The following is a 23,746-nucleotide window of genomic DNA, read 5'->3' as shown; positions in this document are numbered from 1 at the left end:
AGGCTGCGTGGAGACCTCACAGCAGCCTTCCAGTACCTGAAGGGGGACTATAGGGATGTTGGGGAGGGACTCTTTATTAGGGACTGTAGTGATAGGACAAGGGGTAATGCGTTCAGACTTAAACAGGGGAAGTTTAGATTGGATATAAGGAAGAAATTCTTTCCTGTTAGGCTGGTGAGACACTGGAATCGGTTGCCCAGGGAGGTTGTGAATGCTCCACCCCTGGCAGTGTGCAAGGTCAGGTTGGACAAAGCCTTTGGTGACATGGTTTAAGGTGAGGTGTCCCTGCTCATAGCAGGGGGGTTGGAACTAGATGACCTTCAGGTCCTTTCCAACCCTAACTATTCTATGATTCTAGCATATATACGTAGTGTTCTCCACCTGCCTGGGGCCAGGAACTCCATATAGAAATACACACTGAAATGCAAATCCACAGAATAACTGGTAGATTGAGATCCTCATCCACCTTTCCAGTGCCCAATGTCACACAACCTAACAGTTTCAGATAGATTATTCATGTTGCTGAAGGGTTTTACATCGTATTTTACCTCAGAAATAGGAAAACCAACTGCCTTTAAGCTGCTTCTGTCACCTGTAGTGATAGAGCTGCCTAACGGCAGAACTGTATTTACCTCATCATTTGTAACTATAACCTAGTGAGTATTATTATTAAATCGTAAGTGGATTTCTTTTAAGGTTACAAATTTAGCTCTCCAAAGAAATACTGTTTACAATTAGGCATGTATGAATTATGACCACTATTTAATGCATCACCTGAGCCTCATCTGAGGTACAAGAGCGAACACTTAACTCTGTGTTTGGTAACTTTTATTTTGCAATTTAAACCACTTTTTTTTACCCCACTGAAACAAACCCTGCCTCTGAAAACTCCCTAAGTAATTGCAGTTTTCATGGTGCCCTGATCCTGTAATTTCCTATGCCGCTGATTAACTTCTCCCACACCAACATCTGCGTTCCAACATCTCAAAACGGAAAACATACACCAAAAATTAAGTTAGTTACGCACCTCTATGCTAGCTAACTACCCACGAACACGAGCTACGAAACACCACACGCCCGACAGCCGCCATCCCTCACAACCCGAAACGGCGGGCACCTCCTCACACCTCCTCATTGACGTTCCCTTCACCCAATCGCAGCTCTCGCTGCTCGCTGGGCGCGGTGCTATTGGCTGAGGAGGTAGCGGGGGGCGGGCGTAGTGCTGTGGTAGAGGCTGGAGGTGCGGTATCTCCCGCTACCCGCGGGTGCTGCAGGGCGCTGTGGTAGTGGCGGTGGTGGATCCTTGCTGCGGGTGACTTTACTAGGGCTGCCCCCGCGCTGGTAGCGAGCACAGTCCTGCTGGGTTGTCCCACTTTCGCTCCTTTCCGTGCTGCCTTTCCTGTCTTGGGGGTCTCCTAATCTTACAAAATGGCTGACAACCGGGATGACGCCTCGGACCAGCTGAAGCAGTGGCGGAGCCAGCGGGGCTCGCAGGTACCTGACAGGGCTCCGCTGCGCGGCTGTTGCGCGCCTTCCCCGATGCGCGGTGAGGCTTGAGGTTCGGCACCCCGCTCGCTGCTGGACCCGCTGGCCGGCCGGTCCGGCTCACCTCACTGGGCGTTAACGGTCCGGCCTGAGGCGTAAGGGATGGTGGGGGCACCGTGGGGCTGCGGGCGCCGCTGAACTGCTCATGGGCGCTGAGGGGAACGGGTGAGCCTCGGTGTTGGAGGGTGTAGAGCCCGGGGGGTGGGGGGGTTACTCTGGCCTGGGAAAGAGCCGGGGGCGGGGAGGAGCAGGGCTTGGGTTGTCCCGCGGGGCAGTGGCGGAGGACGAGGCGCCCTCGGCCCGAACGCGGAGCTCTCGGCTTGGTGCTGTGCCCGGGAGAACGGGGCGCGGAGGGACTGGCTGCTGCCAGCTGGCCGGGAGCGGCAGGGGCGGCCAGCGCTGCTGGCACGGCCTCTTCGGCAGCTCTGCCTGGCCGCAGCCTCTCCTCTGCGGAGGAACGGGACTCGTCTGCGCCCCAGCGGGCATGTCCTTGGGCAGCGATGTATTTGTTTTCCTTCTCGAGTAACATATTAATGTTTCCGATTCTGCTGTCACATTGGTAGAACCCAGTGAAAATGTAAGTAGGGAATACTATAAAAGCTAAAGTGCATTCAGCAGTACGTGGAGACTTGTTGTCCAGGTTGAAGTGGTTTGGGGCAAGTGGCTGACTGAAACCATAAGAGGATGTAATCAACAGCATGGCACTCGAATCTTCTGAAGATGCAGAATATACCCAAAATATTTGGGCAAATGTGCAAATACTGCAAAAGTTGTTTTCATAAAGTCATTGTGTCAGTGTTTGCTATGCATTTCCTGACAGAAGTGTGTATTTGGCATGAAATCTTCTTTCTGCTGGTTATACAAGCAGCAGTCTTTCAAGATACAAGTGGCAGTAGTCACATCCACAAGTGGATGCCTCCTTTCCCACTGTTGGTAGTTGCTTAGTCATCTTGACTGTGTTTTTCCCCTTGGTTGTAAAAGGTACTGTGTGAAACTACCTTCCAGTGATGAATTGCAGCTTCATGGTATTCTAGCATGTGTCATAATATTTTCTTTTTGTACCATGAGTAATACTTTTTTTTGTATGGATGGTGGCTTTTCTATAACAAAGCAGTATTTGAATACAGGCCAAAGTTAATTTGAAGGTTGGGAGGCAACCCAAAGTCTGTGTTGCATAAGGAGTCATGAGACCTTGAGATAGAGAGTAGGGAGGACTTATTAGAATTTTAAAGTGACTTGTATTAAGGTACAAGGTATCAGTAATGCCTGGAAGTATGTACTTTGATGTATGGTGTTTACAACAGCTGTGACTAAAATTCTCCTGGCTTTGTTTCCCTTCTTTCTGTCATGACAGGTTGGTGCTGTAATAAAACACACATGCAGATTCAAAAGTTCTCATCTTTTTAGGTTTTGACTGTATGCAGCTCCCAACCATATGAAAATACAGGCATCAAACAAACTCAAGGCCACAGGCAGCATGAGAATTCTTCTTAAAACTGTCTTTTTTTTCCCTCTCCCTTCACACTGATGGAACTTACCTTGTGTGCCCTACATACCATTATCCTGAAGCTAAAGTGACTATATCCTGCCATTTAAAAAAAAAACCCAAAACTTCATGTTCAAAAGTCTAGCTACACAAAGGAGACTGAAGAACCACAAAGCTGTGGGTTTTCTTTGATAGGCTTAGTTTCAAAAAGCTGTGGTTTTAGCTACTATTTCTAGTAGTCTTAAATGTTAGCATTATAGGAGAAGTGGGTTTTAGACAACAGTATATCCTATTGGTTTGAGAAGTGCTGTGGTACCTCTATAAAACTTTTTTATTTGTTGCATGCATAGTTTACAACTAATATGCAAAGAGTTTTTTTATACCCTTGAGGTGATCACACCACAGGTATTCTAAAGGCATAGATGCATCAGACTCAAAATTCCTGAAGACTATGGAAAGACTTCCCCTTCTTCTGTCTTCTACTAAGCTCTTGCAAGGACTTTGTAAAAAAGGTGGCATGTGTAGGTATATCCGTTACAGACCTGTCACTGTGTGGTTAAATGTACTGGGCTGCTTAGAATTTATGGAGAACTCCAGGATAAACAGGGCTCTAATTCAACGTAACTTTTGTGTTTCTCACTTGACTGAGGAAAACTTGGTTGCTGCTTCAAGATGACATCAGTATTAGTGACTTTAAAAAGTCACTGTGTGGACTGGTGGGATATTAAGAGCTATGTCTCATGTTAAAAGTGTTACCAGTCCCCAACTTTGCTGTTCTTGAAGTTACAGTAGTCAGTTAATAAATGATGCTGAAGCTGTACACAGGGGTTTTGTCACAGGGTGTCTTAGAGTGAAAATTAAGTGGAAGAGTCTGTGTACATAGAACATGCAGGAATGATGGAAGTGTCTGTAATAAGCAATAACACAAGGAGGTTGGAGTGGAAAAGGCAGAAGTCTAGGATGCCATTGGTAGGAGCTGTTCTTTTTCATCACGTTACAGTGAGCTTACACATCTTAAATGAGTATGACAGTTATCAGTATGAAAAAAATCAGTGAATTTATGATTAGAAAAACTAATACATGGATTTTATCTGTGAGAAACTTGTAGCTTTTAACCAGCAAAACTAATAAAAATAAAAATATTGGCAGTGCTGGAAGCTGGATTAAAAATACAGTAGTTCTACCTAAGCAAACTCTGAAAAAGTTTCTGGACTGAAAAGAATTGAAAAGTTTAATTAAAACTGATGTGATTTGTAGGCTCAACATCTGCAGACTCCCCTGTGTTCTAAGAAGGGGCGGTTTCAAGATGGGTTGCTTGTAGCTTTCATACCTCAGTACAGAAAATGGGTCAGGATAATGAGCTGATAATATTAATTTGTATTTTTATTAATACAAAATAATTATAATTATCAATTGTAATTAGCTGATAACATTAATTTGTGCTGGGTGATTATCTCAAAGCAAACTATTTCCACTTACCCGACTGAATCATGAAATGGATGAATGATCTTCCTTTTTCCTAAAGCTCATTGAATGTGGTGGTGTTCTACTTTAATGCATGAAATAAAATTCCAATTCAGAAATTTAGTTTGTAATGTCAATTTTTAAGCAATTTCTATTTTAAAATGATAGCTGAAACTTAGTAAAGTGTGCATAATAATGCATACATATTTATGGGATGGGAGAAGTTCCCATGTGGTCTAACTAGGTGATTTCTCAAAGTGAGCAGTGGAATAGTTTCCTTTGGCTCATTAAAAGCAAGCAAAATATCAGGTAGGAAGCATGTGATACATGAGCATTGGGAAGGATATGGAGAACAGTTTCTATCTTGCATATTTCCCTTGACAAACTAGAGAATGTTTTGATTTAAGCAGATGTTTCCTTTAGAAATAAAACTAAAGTGGTAACTTCCTTATAATTTTCTGAATATAGTGTTCCTGTTTGCACCTGGGTATATGTTGTCTCTTTTAATTGTACAAACTTCATTGCTGTTTAGGGTTTCAGGCATCCTGAAGAAGTTGAATTTGTGCTTATAACTTTATGCTAAAGAAGTGGTGAATAAAAAATAAAGCACCTAGATATTCTGGGAATTCAAGCCAACTGCGGAATTGTGTATTGCATATTAGTAAGAACACATTGGAAATGCAGTTACCGTGTCAAATGTCTTTTATGTGGTTATTCATGTACATGAGTTAAAGGTGTATACAATTCCCCCTGTATATCCTGCCTCATCCAGAATTCTGGCTATGGATATGAATAATTGTTCTTTCTTCTGCCTCTGTGGATTGCCTCTTGTATTTCCCATAGTTCAGGTGCATGGGTCCTGCTGGGAGAAGAGAGTAGGATAGTATGCATAGTGTGGATGGTTATCAGTTTAGTGCAACCTGTGACCATGGATTTAGTGTTAACTGGTCATTATCTTTGACACGGATATTTGAGCTCACCCTCTTGCAAACCTTTTCTTTTGTTTCTCTTTCCTTTGTACTAACTTCTGGTCTAAGTACTTTGTGAGCATTGCCCTGGCTCTTAACAATGTATATAGTCCAGGGAAGACTGACTTCTGTGACCACAGGGTCTCTGGAGCTGATGTACCCTTCTTGCTACATATTCTACAGCACCCAGTAAAACAGGGCTGTCACCTTAGGGGAGCTTATGACCCTGTATGTGATTGAGATTAAGTCTTTTCTACTGTGATTTGTTTTAAGAAAGTGGAAGTATGCTTGATTATAATGTCTCAGAGTTCCCAAAGGTGTTTTTTGAAGTTGTCTTGGACAGGGTCACTCCTATAGTACAAGATGCAGCAGCTGTAAGTAGTTTATGAGAAGGTTTAACTGAAACTTGGTGTAAAAGGGAGGGAGAAAGGATCAGTGTGGGATGCCTTGAGCAGTTTCTTTGAAGACAATAATGATGTTAGGAAAAAAAGTTGTGGTTTTCTGTCCTTTTGACAGGATGTTTGTTGGCAGTAGGGCTGCTTAGGGCTTTTGCTAATCTTTGTCTCTCCATGGGTCAGGAGCCTAGAATGATGATTCCTCAGGTGCTCTTGTATTTTTCACAGCTCTTCCAGACAAATGGTAATCATGGGTACCTCCTTTTAGTCTTTATGCTGTGTGACTATCACTATGTGTGGTGCATCCATTCCTGTACTGCCATTACCACCTTCTCCTTTTTCCCTTATTACTTTCCAGCAGTTACTCCTTCTGTAGCTCTCTCTTCCCATCCTTTCCTGTTGAGGTGGGACAGACTGAACGTCAACCATTTTAAATTTGGCACTTTATATTTTCTTGAAGCAAAACAGATAGTCTTAAGTAACATTTCTTAACCATGGAAAACATCTTTGGCTAATATGTGACTTGGACTCCTTCTTGAATAGCCCCTGACATAGTGCTTCGATGTAGCTAGACATTTGTATTCTCTGAAATTCGTTCCAGAACCTTGTTTCATTTTGCTATATATTTGTTAGTATGTCTTGTGACATGTAATGTTGAATAGGCATGCACATTGTGTGGCTTAAATATAGAAGAGCTTTAATTTCTGCTGGTGTAATATAATAGTGACTCTCTTGCTTTCAGAAACCAAATGTCTTGACCACTGGTGCTGGGAACCCTGTAGGGGATAAGCTTAATATACTGACAGCAGGGCCACGTGGTCCTCTTCTTGTTCAAGATGTTGTTTTCACTGATGAGATGGCTCATTTTGACAGAGAGAGGATTCCTGAAAGAGTTGTGCATGCAAAGGGGGCAGGTATGTTTCAAAACACATACTTTTTCTTGATGTCAAATTAGACTTTGCAAAGTTTTTTGAGTTAACGCTTGTAGATTGTGACAGATAAATTACATTTTATTCCATATAATTTAGTATTATTGATTATGATAAATCTGTATCAACAAAGTGGTATGGTCTGGTTTAAAAGAACTCAATGCCAAAACTCAAAGCACTGAAAAAATGATAAAAAGAAAAGCCCTTAGATTTTTACTGTATTTATTGTAATCTCTCCCTCGTCTATCTGTTCCTCCATAGTACCTCATTCCTGTGGAAGTGAAGACTTTACCCAATTCTATTTTAATGTCTGTTTGCATGTAACTTGGTAGAGATTCTTGTCTTTATAATTCAGTATGTCTGCTAAATCAAGATGATGATCTAATACTTACATTAAGCTGAACCAACCAGTTGCAAAATTTATTGATCTTAGTAAGGTAGAACTGGCACCTGATTTTATTATTGTGTATTGCCCTAGAAGAAGAAAATGTTACTGAATTTGTAATATAAATACACATGGGAAAAATACCTCTGTGATGGTGGTAAGAATTTTTATTGCTTCATCCAACTTCCAGGTACACCAAAATTCTGCAACATGTACCAGCATTAAAGAAATACTTGCCTTGCTCCCAGATAAATACACAAATCTTGGCAGAAGAGTATCTCGAAAGCTAGTTTGTTATTTTGTGCAGTAGAAATAACGTCTTTGTTGCTGTTGGGAACTGTTAATGCTCAGTTAAGGAGGTGAGAGTGAGCACCTATCAGTAGTTTGTGTTATGTTAATCCTATTTTGTGAAAATAGTGTTTTAGTGCAGAAATATGAACTGTTTAACCTGGTATATTTCATGTTTTCTTTTGACTTCAAGTATGTTGGACCACAATAGAATAGCAGACCTACTGTGAATGGAGGGAAGGTATCTGGACCTGATTTGTTGAACTTACTTTTCTTCAGGAGCCTTTGGTTATTTTGAAGTCACTCATGATATTACCCAGTATTGCAAGGCAAAAGTGTTTGAACACATTGGAAAAAGAACTCCGATTGCTGTCCGATTCTCCACTGTTGGTAAGGCTCTAGAGTTACTGTGCATCTTCTTACATGTGTACTACAGTTACACTGATAGCAGTATTTACATTATTATTGAGTACTTAAGGTAGTCGAAATGCTTTCTGCCAATCAGTTCCTCTTCTGTGACTTTCATTTACATTTCAAGACCTTCTGTATCTTTCTGTCAGAGCTTTCTGCAGATACTTTTCCATCTGGAATGCAAGAGAAAGGATACCCTGAGCAAACTTTTTCCTTACAGAAAGCTTGTCTGGATGGATCATAATCATTGCATACTGAAGGTTAACAATTGAAAGTTAAATACCTATAATCCCTTATGCTGTAGGAATGCTTTGGGGATGAATGCTGTAAAGCAAGTACGAGGCAAGGAAATCAGTAAATTAGAGCTGAATGCATAAACAAGCAAAATCTTATATTAGTTAAAGCATGCATTATGATCAATATCTTATCTGGTAAAAAAAAATCTTTCAAAATGTATGTGTTACTACTTTATTTAAAAGAAGAGAAATCCTAAGGAGGATTCAGTTCTGGAAGCAGTATTGCAGAGAGAGTTTTTGTTCAAAAAGGCTCAAGGAGCCGCTGGTTTTAGCCTACCAGCTTTTCTCTGTGTCACCGAAACTGAAGGGGCCATGGAATTTTGTAGCAGGTGGAAGACATGCAGCTGAGTTTGATCTGTGTATACTGCAGTGGGATGTTGCATCATTACCTTCCCTTTCTTTGCTGTGTTTGAATGTGTTTCTTCCTAGCTCTTCTGTACTACACAGTTACTTTAATGAGAGAATGAGTGTCCTTGTTATTTCATCACTATGTTTAGCATTAGCTGTTCCTGTGTATTTCTGGAACACCTTTTGTCAGGTATTGTAGTTGGCACTTCTGCTCTGGTATAAAGTTACCCACCGAAAAGACTGTTTTGGATAAAGCAGGAGGGGAATTAAAAGGGTTACAGCTCTTCTATATGAAGTTCCCTTTTTTTGAGGCATATTACTTAGATTGCTACCTTCCAAATGTGAGAACTTTCACACTGGGATTTGAAGCACAGAAACTGATGTTTCAGTCTTACAATTTAAAGTTTTCTTTTTGATAATGCAAATTGCACTCTGAATTGGTTCAAGTGGATATACTTGCTTTTTCTTTCTTGTAACTGTGGCCCAGATGCTTGGGTGGGTGTCTGTTCACTTTGGAAACTTTCAATGCCTGAAGTATTACTGAAAATATGGCAAAATTTCTTTAATATATTGAAGCCTTAAATTAATAAACCTCACCTTTTTAGGATTTTATGGTATATTCCCAAGTTCTGTGGTTTTAGACTTACAATCTGTATGCATTTCGTATCGTAACATTTCTGTATGTTCATGTGTTTCTTTAAGCTGGAGAATCTGGGTCAGCTGACACAGTTCGGGACCCTCGAGGCTTTGCAGTGAAATTCTATACAGAAGAGGGTAACTGGGATCTTGTGGGAAATAATACTCCCATCTTCTTTATTCGGGATGCAATGCTGGTGAGTAAGCATGGAAGAGAAAGGTAGTTTGAAAGAGTCCCAGAGTTCATTCATATCTTGTTCTTCCTTCACTGAAAAGCAAAACTGGTTGTTTTGACACATTTAAACTTTGTTGTTTGCTAGATGGTCTGAATGGCTTTTACTTGGAAAGGTGCCACTTAATTTAAGAACCAGTGCTTGATTACTTATGTGATTACAAACTGCAAATAACACATGTTTAGTTGTGTTTTCTAGTTCCAGTAAATAAGTATGTTACCATGGTTTTAACTTTGGATCTGACCGGTTTTACTGGTGTTCAAACTGGCTGTTTTGCTCTATAGACGGGTTTTTCATTCAGAGGCTATTGCAGGAGGGGAAGACTTTTCACTTTACAAACTCCTTTCAAGTTCTTTTATTAAATCAGGTTTTTTTTTTTGTTGTCTTTTAGTATAAGTTTAACAGCACTTTATAAGTAGAGGGACTTTCCTTGTGTGGAGAAGTTCTGCAGAGATATTTTATAGTATCTCGGTATTCATTTACAAGTCAGATATTCAGTAGAGTTCAGATATACAAATTTGAAGAGATTTACCTCTCATTTTATCAGTCACAAAATGAAAGCATTCTTTAGCTTTGAACATCCTATTCAATCTAATTGTAAATGTTTCACTTTACCACACTATGAATTTGATTACAGGAGAGGTATGACAGTAAAAGATTTTTTTTCAGTGATCTTGCAACTCTGTCTCATCTTTATGTGCTGTTCCTTTCACAGTTAAGTGTAATGAAAAAAATGGTTGTCTTGTTTTGTAGCAGGAGTTGCTTAGTATACCCCATTTAATTTGGAGGTCTTAAAGAATTTATTTTTTCCTCCTTCCTCCTCTCTGGACAAATTAGTTTCCATCCTTCATCCATAGCCAAAAGAGGAACCCTCAGACTCATTTGAAGGATCCAGACATGGTGTGGGACTTCTGGAGTCTTCGCCCTGAGTCTTTGCATCAAGTAAGCTTCCCCTTTGACATCTTTTTGTCTGATTAAGAAAATCGCGTTATGACAGCATATTTTTTATAATCTCTTTTTCCATGTTTCCATGTTTTATCTGGAAGTCTATGTAATCTGGGGACAGTATAAAGGTGAAAGGCCAACAGTAGCTTAAGGCTATTAATATGTGTACTAGACTTTCTTCTTTTAATGACTCTGAAATGGGTGCGATTTTTCCATTTTCAATCTTATTTTATATGGGGATGAAGGAGAAGTTGCTAAGTTTTCTATCACTGAAGCAGCAGAGATACTGATGACAACAAACTGTTAATGTTAGAGAATGGTAAAGGACTGGGAAAGTGATGCTATGACTTCTCAGTTTATTTAAAGTTGTATATTGTGTTGTTTATCAGATCAACTCAAAAATTACTAGAATTCACAGTGAATTCTAATTGTTCTGATGTGTATTTGTATCTAGATGTTATGCAAAACCATCTAATATATAATTAAAAATGCAGTTGTATCTTTTTATTTTAAAGAAAATGGGTACATACAGAAGCCTTCCAGTACAGATGTAGTACCACAAGCATTTTAAATATGTTTCCATGGTGGTGTTTTTACAGCTTGAAGACTTTGGAGTTGCTAAAGACTTCAACTTTCAGATTTGTCTTTAACCTGCAAAGAAACATCACTTATGTTTGTAACTGAAGTTATTCATGCTTACCTGCGGCATGCTTGCAGGGGAATTTCTAACATTATCACCAGGTTAATGCCTTGTGGTTGACTGAATGTTTTATTTGGGCATAAAACCTCACGTAGGTTTAATTCACAATTGTTCTTTGTGCAAAACCAAAGCAGTCTTATGTAATACTCTTAAACTAGAAATCCCTTGGGGAATTCATAATGTTAGATAGCTTCCAGCAATTGCAGATTAATGCAAGAAACAAATTCTGTCTTGAATGGTCACTTTATCCTTGATCTGGTGAGTCCATTAATACTGTTTGATTCTTCTCTTTAGGTGTCTTTCTTGTTCAGTGACCGTGGTATTCCAGATGGTTATCGCCATATGAATGGATATGGATCACATACTTTTAAACTGGTTAATGCTAATGGAAGAGCAGTTTACTGCAAATTCCATGCGAAGGTATTGATATATTTTCCAGTTATGTATTGAAAGTATACATCAGATTGGATAAATCACAGAATCAATAAAACAGGTTGAATAGATTGTCTAAAGATGTTTTGTGACTTGTCAAGTTTAAGTAACAAGAGACTTCTAGTGCATAGACTCAACCAAAAAAAGCCTGTGGGGTATTTTATATCAGTTGCATGCCTTTAACAAATAAAATGGGCATCAGTGTTCCTGCTATGACACAGTAGGTAGACTCTAGACACTAGACTCTAAAGAGCTCTTCTTTGGGCAACTGTCTCTTGTTATTGAAGAGCTCTGTCTACTTGTGTGCTGAGCTCTGAACTAGATGTTTTGGGTGTGATGCTGTGCAAATACATCCCATCAGACTCTGTTGCCATCATTTGGTGCACATGCACAAATCCTCTAACCCTTTGGAAATGTCTTCTGCTCGGTGTGTGATATGTTCCTGTTTCATTTTCATGGCTGCGCAGTAGTTCAGATTCAAATTCTTCAAGTAAAAGTTCTCTCAGTCTGGATCTGGGTTTTGTTCCCATTTATTTTCTGGATATGAGCCACATTGAATAAGTTGCCCAAGAAAGTTGTAAGTGCTCCATCTCTGGCAGTGTTCAAGGCCAGGTTGGGCAGACCCTTGGGTGACATGGTTTAGTGTGAGGTTTTCCCTGGCCATGGCAGGGGGGTTGGAACTGGATGATCTTAAAGTCCTTTCCAACCCTAACTATTCTGTAATTCTATGATTTTTAGCATGGCCTTGACTGTATACCGAAATATAAAAACTCTTGTTTCCAAGAGCTCTGTGGCTGAAGCTCTTGGAACCTCACAAAACTTCCATCCTTTTCTGGGAAAGCAGTCACCAGCATATTTCACTTGAAAACAACCTCCCTTCAAAGTTTTAAAGGCCATGCAGCTTCCTATGTCATTATCATTGGTGGAGGCTGGACTCTACCTTTGAAGCAAGACTTCGTTTGAACCATTCTGTTAAAGTAAGAGGAATTGTATAGCAGCTTTTAGCCTTTGTGTTGTCAAAAGCTTGTTAAGGTGAGATTTTCAGTTAGTACTAAAGATGTTCCAGGAATGGAGGTGGGGTGGGGAGTGGAAAATTGAGATTCATGTAGAATCCAGAACTTTAAGCCCTGAGGATTGCAACCACTTTATCACTTGCTTGGAATGTGATAGGTGGGAAAGGATGGGATTATGGGACAGTAAAGAAACACTCTTGTCCTGTAAGGAGTGAGTGGAAAGCTCTTTGCTTGATGTGCTGCAGGGAACAGACCTTCAAATTTGATGTATTGTGTTGTGTAGTATAGCATTACATATTTATTTCATTTTTATCAGAGAACTATTTTGTTATCTGAAAGGCAGCTGTTGAATGTCTTATTCTTTGCAACTCAAATTATTGGAGATTAGAGCATGGACAGTTGCATTCTTGAATTATAAGTCTTGTTAAAATTTATTCCTATTAATGATATCTGAAATACTTCTGCATCTTGTAACAGGTGCTACTGCTTTTAATTGTTTTTTAGACTGATCAGGGCATCAAAAATCTTTCTGTTGAAGAAGCAGGAAGGCTGGCTTCTACCGATCCTGATTATGGAATACGTGATCTTTACAATGCCATTGCCAAGGGGGACTATCCATCATGGTCTTTCTACATTCAAGTTATGACATTTGAAGAAGCAGAGAAGTTTTCATTTAATCCTTTTGATATAACCAAGGTATCTGTGATATAGTTGTGAATATTCTATTTCAGGTAGTTTAAGAAAGGTTATAAGATCAAAATGCCAGACCTGAGCTTATCTATTAAGGGTAGCAGTTTACATGGAGTAGCACTGTTTTCTTACTAGCCCTATAATTAAAGGGCTAGTTCATCTAGCCTTTTTATTCTAGAGTAAATAGACTATTTACTTCTATTTACTATTTAATTCTATTTACTATACTTCAGTTAATAAATAAAAGTGTAAATATAAATGTATATATAAATATAAATAAGTATTTTATAAATGAAATAAAATAGTTAATTCTGTTTACTATACTATTTACTTCTAATTACTATTTAATAAAGTTAATCTGTCCTTTTTATTCTCCCCTTCTGTTTAAGTGTACTCTTTATTATGTGTTCATTATGAATCAGAAATTCTGGAGATGAAATTATATTGATGTTATATCTGATGTCACTCTTTCTCAGTGAATTATGGATAGGGCTTGATTCCAGGGCTGTAGATTACAACTGCATTGGGCTTCAAGAGTGCGATCTCTGATCATGTAGTCACACCCCAAGCTCTCTAGTTTTAAGTGTTAATTATGTTGTTTCTGTTTGTTGGTCTGATTTTGTCCAACTTTGAATTGCTGTTCCAAGGAATGGCTTGTCGAAAGATACCAAGGTCAATTTGTATTGTTTCTTTTTTCTTTCCCCTCTAATACTCCTCTTCCAAAATTACTAAAGACTTTTAAAGTTGAAAATACAAGTTAAGTTGGGAAAGAAAAGGCTTGTTAAGCTGGTTGCATTTGGAAGTAGCTGAAAACAATCATGCTACCAGTTCCACCTACGATACTGCATTCCTAGGCTGGTTTTCAAGTGCCTTTGGGTATTTCATTTAAGTAGTCAAGTGCAGCTGAGATTATGCTGGGATGATGAAATAAATTCCATTAGCATTTTGTGTTAATTGCAAAAGACTTTTTAAAATAAAACATTTTTTAATTTTAACAAAAAATTAGCTTCTTTAGTATCGTATTTTCTTAAGACTTAAATCAGGCAAATGCTGCCTAGTAATTATGCTGTATAATATTGTAATAATGTTGATTATAATGTGTGTTATGTCTTGCAGATCTGGCCACATGGTGACTACCCCCTTATCCCTGTGGGAAAGCTTGTCTTGAACAGGAATCCTGTCAATTACTTTGCAGAGGTAGAACAGATGGCATTTGATCCTAGCAACATGCCACCTGGTATTGAACCTAGCCCTGACAAAATGCTGCAGGTAAACTACAATGCATATAAGATTTCACCTGAAGAGTTACGTTTACATTGCTGTTTCTAAAGCATTCCTGTCCCTGTTTGTGTAGAAGCAGTAAACCTGACCCATGGAAAGCAATTGATTTTTATTTTTATTTTTTTTTACTTAACTTTTTTGGCAGTTTTTTTTAATGATCACCACTTAATGTGCTTATCCAAAATGGGAATAAAAAAGGGAATGGGAAAAACTAAAGGGAGAAAAAAATCTAGAATTAAAGAGGGCATCTGGAGCAGCTAGCAAAGTTGGTGAGGAGATCTGTCAGTCTTGGAAGAACTATGGGATAAAACCAAAGGAGCACTGCATATTCATTAATGCTTTTACAGTATATCTTGGACTTATAAACTCTTACAAGTGTGAGGGGTGGACTTCACGTGCTCTGAAGTACAGACATAGCTAAACCCTGATAGAATCAATAAGACTATTCTTTAGATGTAGTTTCATATTGCTTACAGGTCAAAGTATGTGATAAGACTAGCTGCAGTCTATACTGTCTGCAGAATCCTGGATGTTTGCATGTTATGTTTTTTCAGATTAAAACCAGATTGTTGTTTCAAATAATATCCATGGAAACAAGAAGGTATTCTGACAATTTAACAGGATAATTTTGTGAACTGTCATGCAGTTCATCTGGTTGGCCTCTTTGCTTCCACAAGCGTCATGGTCAGAATAAGCCTGTTTTTGTGGCACAAATGTCACTAGAAGTGATTCAGATTCAGTTAAGCAAATAAATAAGGGAGTCCCGTATTTCAGATGCAAACAACTTTTAAATCTAAGGTTGAAAACAAGCAGGAAAATAATACATTATTCATTAGTGACATTTTGCACTATTACAGTCACATCTGTATGCATGTAACCATTTTCCTGCTTCAGAAGAGGTTTAGCATTCTGAAATTGGTAGGAAATACCCAAGCTACATAAACGCACCTCAGCCTGCTACTCTTTGGTGGTATTCCAGCAAAGTTAGTTTGTGGCTCAGTGTCACTTTGGACATAATTTGAAGTATGTCAGGAATATATATGCAAAGAAAATGGTCTTCTCCATTTTACTACTTAATATATAGAGTTTTGAATTGGCATATGCACTGCTTGGGTGATCTCTTTCAGCAAATAGTAGTTAATGTTTGTGATAAATGTTTTAGGGTCGTCTCTTTTCGTATCCTGACACTCATAGACACCGTCTGGGACCCAACTATCTCCAAATTCCTGTGAACTGCCCCTTCAGAGCTCGTGTGGCCAATTACCAGAGGGATGGACCAATGTGCGTTTCTGACAACCAAGGTACTAACAAAAACATCTTATGCATGTACTTGCAGAATTCTTTTCTGCTCACAGGGGATTTAAAATGCTTGTTTAACAGATGGGGGATTTTTGATATTAGTAACTTATGCTGTTAGAAATGCTACTTTTTCTCCTCAACCATTCAGTTTTGATTTTTTTCCCCTGACTGAAACATCACTGTAACTTTCTGAACTTCAGACTTCCCAGTCTGTTTTTTCTTTTATGTGAAAATTGTTCCTTACCTCTCATAACCTTTTAGTAACTTTCCTTATATTACCGGATCCTTTCTGAGATGAGTTGGCCTTGCCTACAGCTGTTACAAATCTTCCATATGCCCTTTCCTGTACAGTGCCCTAAGTTTGTCCGTGTACCATTCCTAATACTCTTTAACTTGGTGCTCACCAGCAATCAGAAAGCAATTTACTTCAACCTATCCAAATGAATTCAAGATCTGTTTTGTGATAGGTAATGACATATCTTAGAACCCTTAGTTGTGCATATGTAAAGTTGCATGCATTTCTGTTCTCCATGTGAATTACATGGCAAATAAAATTGTTTTCAGAAAAACTATTTTCATCCACTGTTTTGGTATTGCGACACATTGTGTCAGTATAAAAAGCTAGCTTTGATTTTTAACCGAGTTCAAGTTTGTAGAAGCTAAGCTGTCAATTTATTTGCTCCCTTTTCAGGTAACTTTAGGAATGTGGTGAATAGTACCAGTCATCACATAGATCCTTGAGGAGGGCCAACTGGATTAATTCTTCTTAGTACAAAAAGTGAACCTCTATTCCTCTGTTTCCTATGTTCTTGATATGGTGCTAATTGACAAGATAATGACTTTTATCCTGTTATCTCCTGTTTGAGGGATCTTGTTGAAAGCAATGGTGTACATCTCATCAGTCTAGTACAAGAACTGAGAATCAAAACTTTGCTGTGAAACACAAGCTTGCTTTATCTTCATAATTTTTAAGACTATAAAAGAAGCACAGGGACATTCCTTATAGAACATCAGCCTTGTTTAATGTAGTTGATAGTCTCTTGAGTGTTTTTCAGTTTGATGTATGTAACTTCTGTTTGCTACAAATAGTCAATTTTGTAAGGAATGAGTAAAAAGGAGGGGGGAATTCCTTTTGGCTTCTGGAAAGTAGAATGTTTGTCATCCTGACATGCTTGCTTAGAATGGCTGTATATCTCTTCTATTAATGCAGGAAAAGAGACTTCGTTTGGATGGAGGTGTAAAAACCAAGCGAAGCTTAAGATGCATTTAAAAACTTAGAAATAGGACTTCCGGAGAAGGGGTTTGCGGGAGAACACCCCCAGTCAAATGAATTCTGTAATGTCCCTAGTTTATACTCCTTTAAAAACTTCTAGAAACATGGTTGTTACAGGGGACTTGATTGAAAAAGTTCTAAAATATTAACTATTCAAAATGAAGAAATATACCAGAGAAATGGTTTCATAGAAATTAATTACTATTACTTTGTTTCTACTTCTAGGCAAAAAAACCTATTGTAATAATAATAGAGATGGCCTAAATGTCTTAGCATTTCTAAATTTAAAAATTTACTTCCATCTACTCAATCCATTTGTTAAAATGCTTTGCTGTCTGATTTCCAAGAGGTTGTGAAAGGCAAAACTAAAGCTTTAACTTTGCCTCTCTTCAGCAGCCTGTGTTCTGTCAGTGTTTGCCCAATAGTGACTGTTTCATACCTGAGAGTAAACAACGATATGCTTTAGCTATGCCTCTTCTAGCCAAGGAACATTTTCTGTCTTATGAATTAATCTGAGCTGGTGTCTCATTGTTCTGGTTTTGTGGGGTTTTGTTTTCAGGTGGTGCCCCGAACTATTACCCAAACAGTTTTACTGGTCCAGAAGATCAACCTGTGTGGAAGGAGACCCACATGCCTATTTCGGGAGTTGTGCAGCGCTTCAACAGTGCAAATGAAGATAATGTGGCTCAGGTATGAAGTATGAAAAAGCTTTATGTTGCCAATTTTACATAAGATGGGTTTAGAGAACAATAATAAGAATCATTCAGCTGTGGCTCCTCTCTGAAGCGTCTGAGCTAACCTGAGAGACCTTGGAAGATCTTAGTACAGTTTAATTTGATAACTGATTATTTTTTTGCTGACAGGACAGTTGGTGAAATCTCAGACCTTTGCCATCCTTATTCTGGGCACCAATATCTAGAGTTTGTGCCTGTCATCTTGAGATTAGTGTCTGCAGATATGCAAACTAGAGGATATGTGTAATGATAGTCAATTCCTGAACTGGAGCACACCAGCAATATTTGTTTCCATGAATTCAGTAAGCAACAGTTACTTCAAGCTAGTAATGGAAGGAATTGTTAGTAGATTTGCCAAAACAACCGAAACAAAACCCCACCACATATTGGTTGCCTTTTAAGTATTTGGAGTATTTTAATTGTTGCCTGACTAGTAAGTGAAAACTATTCTTTTTCAGTAGTAATGAATCTTTAATAGGTATTATTGACTGCTACAGGTAGAATAAGAGTCATAGAATCAACTAGGTTGTAAAAGATCATTGAGTCAGACCATTACCTTAGGACTGCCAAGGCCACCACTGAAGCATATCACTGGGGGCTTCATCTACATAGTTTTGAATGCTTCCAAGGACAGCTATTCCACCAGTTTCCTGGGAAGCCTGTTCCAGTGCCTGATTTACCCTGGTTTTGGGAATTGCAAAATAAAACGTTGTTTACAATCTTAAGGTGCGAGACTTCTATACCAAAGTGCTGAAGGAGGATGAACGCCAAAGGCTGTGCAAAAACATTGCTGATCATCTTAAGGATGCACAAGTCTTCATTCAGAAGAGAGCTGTAAGTGGCCTATTCGGGTTTTAGCCTTTGCTTTTTATTCCAGGTTTTCTTGCAGTCTAGTAACTTTGGCAGTATTTGTATGGAAAGGAAGATCAGGAATTCTTCACTGAGAAGACATCTGGATTTTTCTTGCATGGGAATTATCAATACAGAACACTTCTGTAAATAGGCACATAGTTATAACATAAATAACGTATAACATCTTAAAAGTAACTTTTCCCTGATAGGAAAAATGGGATTGATGTTGAACGTCAAGGATATCATTGTGTTTCAAAAATAGGGTGACTGCCAGCGTAATGTTTTGCTCTAAAAGATAAGGCAGGGAGGACTAAGGAGGAATTGGATCTTTATCCTTCCCAGTGGAACTTTGTCTAAATTAGGAAAAAGCTCTGTGCGAGGTAATAGAAGTGGTGTTTGAAGATCTTCATAGCTCCTTTCTGGCTGGTCAGGATTAAATTCTTTAGAAAAGTGTTTTCATCCTCTTCCTTATGATATTTACTTCTTGTAGAGCACAGAGCAGAAAATGTGTTAAGGGATATATTTGGAGTGGAGGAAAAAATTCTTGTTGCTTCTTCTGTTCTGCCTTCCTGTTCAGGTGAAAAACTTCACTGATGTTCATCCTGACTATGGTGCTCGTATTCAGGCTTTGCTGGACAAGTACAATGATGACAGTGGGAAGAAGGTATGCTAATGATTTCTGTAGTTGAATTTTGACTGACTGTGAATCAGCTTAGCTTCTTTCGTAAACCCAACAAAGTGAGAAGTAAGTCTTGATTCCCATTTGGTTTAAATGTCAGAAGTCAGTGCATGTAGAATTACAGACTGAGGAAACATCACTCTAATTACATTTAATTAAATGTTGATTAACCAACGATGTGCAATTACTTTGTTTTAGTTGGGTTTTTGTGAGGTTTCTGGAAGATAACTACGTGCTATGCAATGTGTTCAGGTTGATTCTACAGACAGACCAAATGATTACACACTCTTTGTAATGGTAATGCAACATTTCCACAAGGCTTTCCTGAGCTCAGTGCTTGCTAAGCAGAATAACAACATTGTTGCTTCGAGTACTCACTTTTTTTTTCCTGAAGTTCCCCTAATTACTTTTAATGGCACCTGCTCTGAATATTTCTTTTGTATTATTTTTAGGATGTAATCAGGACATACACACAGTCCACATCTCGTATGTCTGCCAAAGAGAGATCCAACTTGTAAAGCGTGCTGCAGAGATTCACTCTATCAATTTTGCGTCCTTACAACTGCAGGACAACCTGTGGAAGAGATTAATGAATGTAGCAAACTCTGCACAAATACAGAATTGTTTTACAGGCTCAATTTCTTAAGCTTTCAAGTGCCTGTATCTGTATTGGAAACTAGGTAACACAAGCCAACAGCCTAGTGCCTTTCAACATTAATGCTTTACTGCTTGGTGACAACATATGGTGTCTTTAAGGAAACTCAAGATTAAAAAACCTCTTCATTTGTAGAAGCAAACATAAGTTTAATGAAAATATTGTCTGTTTGTTTATTGTAAAACTTTGCCTGGCTAAATCACACAGTAGAACTTCTGTAATGAAACTGTGATTATCCGTATGGATAAACTTCTTAATATTGAAAAGTTGCTGTTGCTCAATATGTCTAATAAAATACCTGTAGGTGTTTGTAGGCACTTCCTTTCAAATTTCATTTTTGGCCTTTCAGAAGTAAAATAACATGCAATAATTTGACTAAAATATGAGTTGCATCTTATTCCTCATGATCAAAATGAAACTAATGACAAAGCTTATTCTGATTATAGGTAAATTGTATTCCCAATATATATTTTAAGATAATCTTTGTTTACTAATGCTAGGTTGGGATATAACTGACCTAAGAGATAGGAAAGGATATTTTCTTATTACATACACTTCTTAACAAAATTGATTACATCTTGCTGTTCCTTGGGTGAGGGGGAATTGTTCTTTCTAATTGCCAGAATTTAAATAGGAAAATATTAATGCTCTAAGTGTCTGAGAAACTAACTTCCAAATGCTTGAATATTTTTATCTCTGCCAAATTTAAGATCAGGCACTTTCAAAACTCTTCTCAGTGGTTCCTGAAATTCTGTTATGTTACTGCTATCCTCAGATACTGCTACCTATTGATCAAGCCAGAGTTAGTTTTCAGAGTTAAATTGAAGTGGCATGTATGTCTGAGTGTAGGTATCTATAGCTAGATACATGTGTAAGGCCTGATTTTAAGCATAGAATCATAGAATAGTTAGGGTTGGAAAGGACCTCAAGATCATCTAGGTCCAACCCCCCTGGCATGGGCAGGGACACCTCACACTAAACCATCCCACCCAAGGCTTCATCCAACCTGGCCTTGACCACTGCCAGGGATGGAGCACTCACAACCTCCCTGGGCAACCGATTCCAGTGCCTCACCACCCTAACAGGAAAGAGTTTCCTCCTTATATCCAATTTAAACTTCCCCTTTTTAAGTTTTAACCCGTTACTCCAGGTGAGGTCTCACAAGAGCAGAGTAGAGGGGCAGGATCACCTCCTTCGACCTGCTGGTCACGCTCCTTTTGATGCAGCCCAGGATACGGTTGGCTTTCTGGGCTGCGAGTGCACACTGCCGGCTCATGTTCATTTTCTTATCGACCAGCACCCCCAAGTCCTTCTATGCAGGGCCGCTCTGAATCTCTTCTTTGCCCAGTCTGTAGCTGTCCCTGGGATTGCTCTGACCCAGGTGTAGGACCTTGCACTTGGCATGGTTGAACTTCATAAGGTTGGCATCAGCCCACCTCACAAGCGTGTCAAGGTCCCTCTGGATGGTATCCCTTTCCTCTAGCATATCAACCGGACCACACAGTTTGGTGTCATCGGCAAACTTGCTGAGGGCGCACTCAATCCCACTGTCCATGTCAGCGATGAAGATGTTAAACAAGACTGGTCCCAACATCGATCCCTGAGGGACACCACTTGTTGCTGGTCTCCAGCCGGACATCGAGCCATTTACCACAACTCTTTGTGTGCAGCCATCCAGCCAGTTCTTTATCCACCAAGTGGTCCATCCATCAAATTGATATCTGTCCAATTTAGAGAGAAGGATGTTGTGTGAACAGCGTCAAATGGTTTGCACAAATCCAGGTAGATGACATCAACTGCTTTACTCTTGTCCATCAGTTCTGTTCATATTATGATGTTGCCTAGTATTTGCAGTTTAACTAATCAGGGCAACAGATTTTAGTACCCTTTGGATTGAAAAGTATTCCATATTATTATTGCTTAGAGCCAAAGGAGTTTAGCTTAATATTTCTTGTGTTCATTTTTGGAGTATGATCTTTAATCAGATCGAACTGATTGTCACAAAATAAAAGTGTTTATTTTTGAGAACTTAGAGCAGTAATTTAATGATAATGATGGAATTTCTGGACACTACCTTAGCTGAATCTGAGTCATGGTTGCTTAAGAAAGTGCACTGTCAGCATCTGAGTGCTTTACTATACAAGCATACAACAAAACCAAGGCTTAAACCATTGATTTATAAGGGTCAAAATCTCACCCAGTATTTTTTTCTTTAGAGAATTCTGTGGGAAGTGTTAGCCAGTTGTGAGGGAATCGGTGTCCAAGCTGACTGTTGGAGCTTTGAATAAAAGAATGTCATACCTGTTGCACATTGAAGTTGGTCTGTTAGGACAAAGAGTTTCAGAAGTGTGCTCAGTAGGATCAAGTAATTCACTATGCTTCTGAAACCCTGGCTAGTTATAATAAGGACCCTGCGTCTTCCTTCTTCCTCTTAACCTTGTCAAAGAGAAAGATCGTTGTATGCGTAATTAGGCCAGATCCTTGTGCATCAGTACCCCTCATTTGAAATATTTGCTTTCCTTGTTGGCCTGCTGATACTGTTGCATTAGCACTTGGATTGGAGAAAGCATGAACAATGATACAAAAGGTTTCAGAGTCCAGCTACCAGCTCTTAATTCAAGCAAGTATGAATTTAAAGTCATGGCAGGTTTTTTCACTATTCAGTACTCTTCAGGGTCTGTGTTAAGTTGTGTTTTGAATAGGAGTCCTTCCTAATTTGGCATTTAAGTGTGAAGTGGCATTCCAAGAAGTGATGGCAGATAATGGATACTGAGGTGCTGTTACTTTAAATTGTAGAAATCTTGCTACTTCTCCAACTCATTTATCTACTAATCTATTGTGAAAAATTAGCTGTGATATAGATGCATTAAAATAATATGAACTGATAGCCTACTCTGTTCTGGGATCAACTGGATTTTTACCTGATCAGGCAGGTGGGAGCTGAAAGAACCACATGAGTGGGTGAGAATAGTTCTTGCTGGAACATAGAATCCTAATGAGATTTGTAAGAGAATGAGCAAAGCTGGATCTAATTTTGGTTGTGTCTGCTGAATGGATTGCGTTGTCTTTCTCTTTTATTTCTGAAATAAAACTGAATTTGAAAGTTTCTTGGCAACATGCTTCCTGTTTTCTGCATGAATGTTTTCAAAGAGTTTAATGTAGAAAGTTGATGCTTTCATCTCTTTTTATTTGCAGGTTGTGCAGAAGCTGTTGAAGTTCCGGGTAATTGGTATTGTTTTCAAAACCTAGTTATTTGGTCTGCACAGGGCCTGACTGCCAGCAAAGGCCTTGAACTCAAGGCTGATGCTTGGAATTCATGTGTAGAGGCCAAGCACTAAATTCTGCTCAGCTCTGATACGTGAAATTACTTGTTGGGAACCTTCTCTTTAATTTCTTAAACCTTCAGAGAAGGGAATGCCTCTCACATCTGTGGTACAGCAACATCTACAATTGCATATACCATATTAACGGGGGAAAAGTTGCTGTTCTGCTTTACTGTGGGTTTTATTGATGATGCTTTACTTAAGTCTCTATTTACTGAAAAGCCATTTGTTACTTTTGGTTTAAAAGCTTTGCTGGCAGTGTACAGAATTGTCATAAGTTTATATAAGTTTTTCATTGCAGTTCACTGAAACTTTAGTGGAGCACAGTTCTTAATAGTTTGAGTATGTGGAATTGAAGGGTCTCAAAGCTACCTTCCAAAAAGCTGTCAGTATGGAGATTTATTCTACGAATTCTGTTCAGTTCTGCTTTTCTTACTGCAGTTACAGTTCCTAAATCCCTACGTCTTTCATAGGTAAGGACCCATG

The 23,746-nt window shown here is 38.9% G+C and overlaps 1 protein-coding gene across 1 annotated transcript; it reads left to right on the top strand.

Annotated features, from left to right (window-relative positions):
• Positions 1-1,207: 1,207 nt before the first annotated feature.
• CAT (catalase) lies at positions 1,208-23,043 on the top strand. The gene is made up of 13 exons (XM_065684929.1): positions 1,208-1,494; positions 6,601-6,772; positions 7,740-7,850; positions 9,218-9,348; positions 10,222-10,326; positions 11,324-11,449; positions 12,979-13,170; positions 14,281-14,433; positions 15,608-15,746; positions 17,577-17,707; positions 18,478-18,585; positions 19,181-19,267; positions 19,735-23,043. Exons 1-13 carry the CDS (start codon positions 1,429-1,431, stop codon positions 19,798-19,800), a joined length of 1,587 nt encoding a protein of 528 aa, XP_065541001.1. The 5' UTR covers positions 1,208-1,428; the 3' UTR covers positions 19,801-23,043.
• The last annotated feature ends 703 nt before the right edge of the window (positions 23,044-23,746 follow it).

The sequence above is a fragment of the Lathamus discolor genome, chromosome 6 (assembly GCF_037157495.1).
Source record: "Lathamus discolor isolate bLatDis1 chromosome 6, bLatDis1.hap1, whole genome shotgun sequence".
In the NCBI taxonomy this organism is placed as follows: domain Eukaryota; kingdom Metazoa; phylum Chordata; class Aves; order Psittaciformes; family Psittacidae; genus Lathamus; species Lathamus discolor.
Note: the sequence above shows the minus strand (reverse complement) of the source record. Positions and strands in the feature narration are given on the sequence as shown.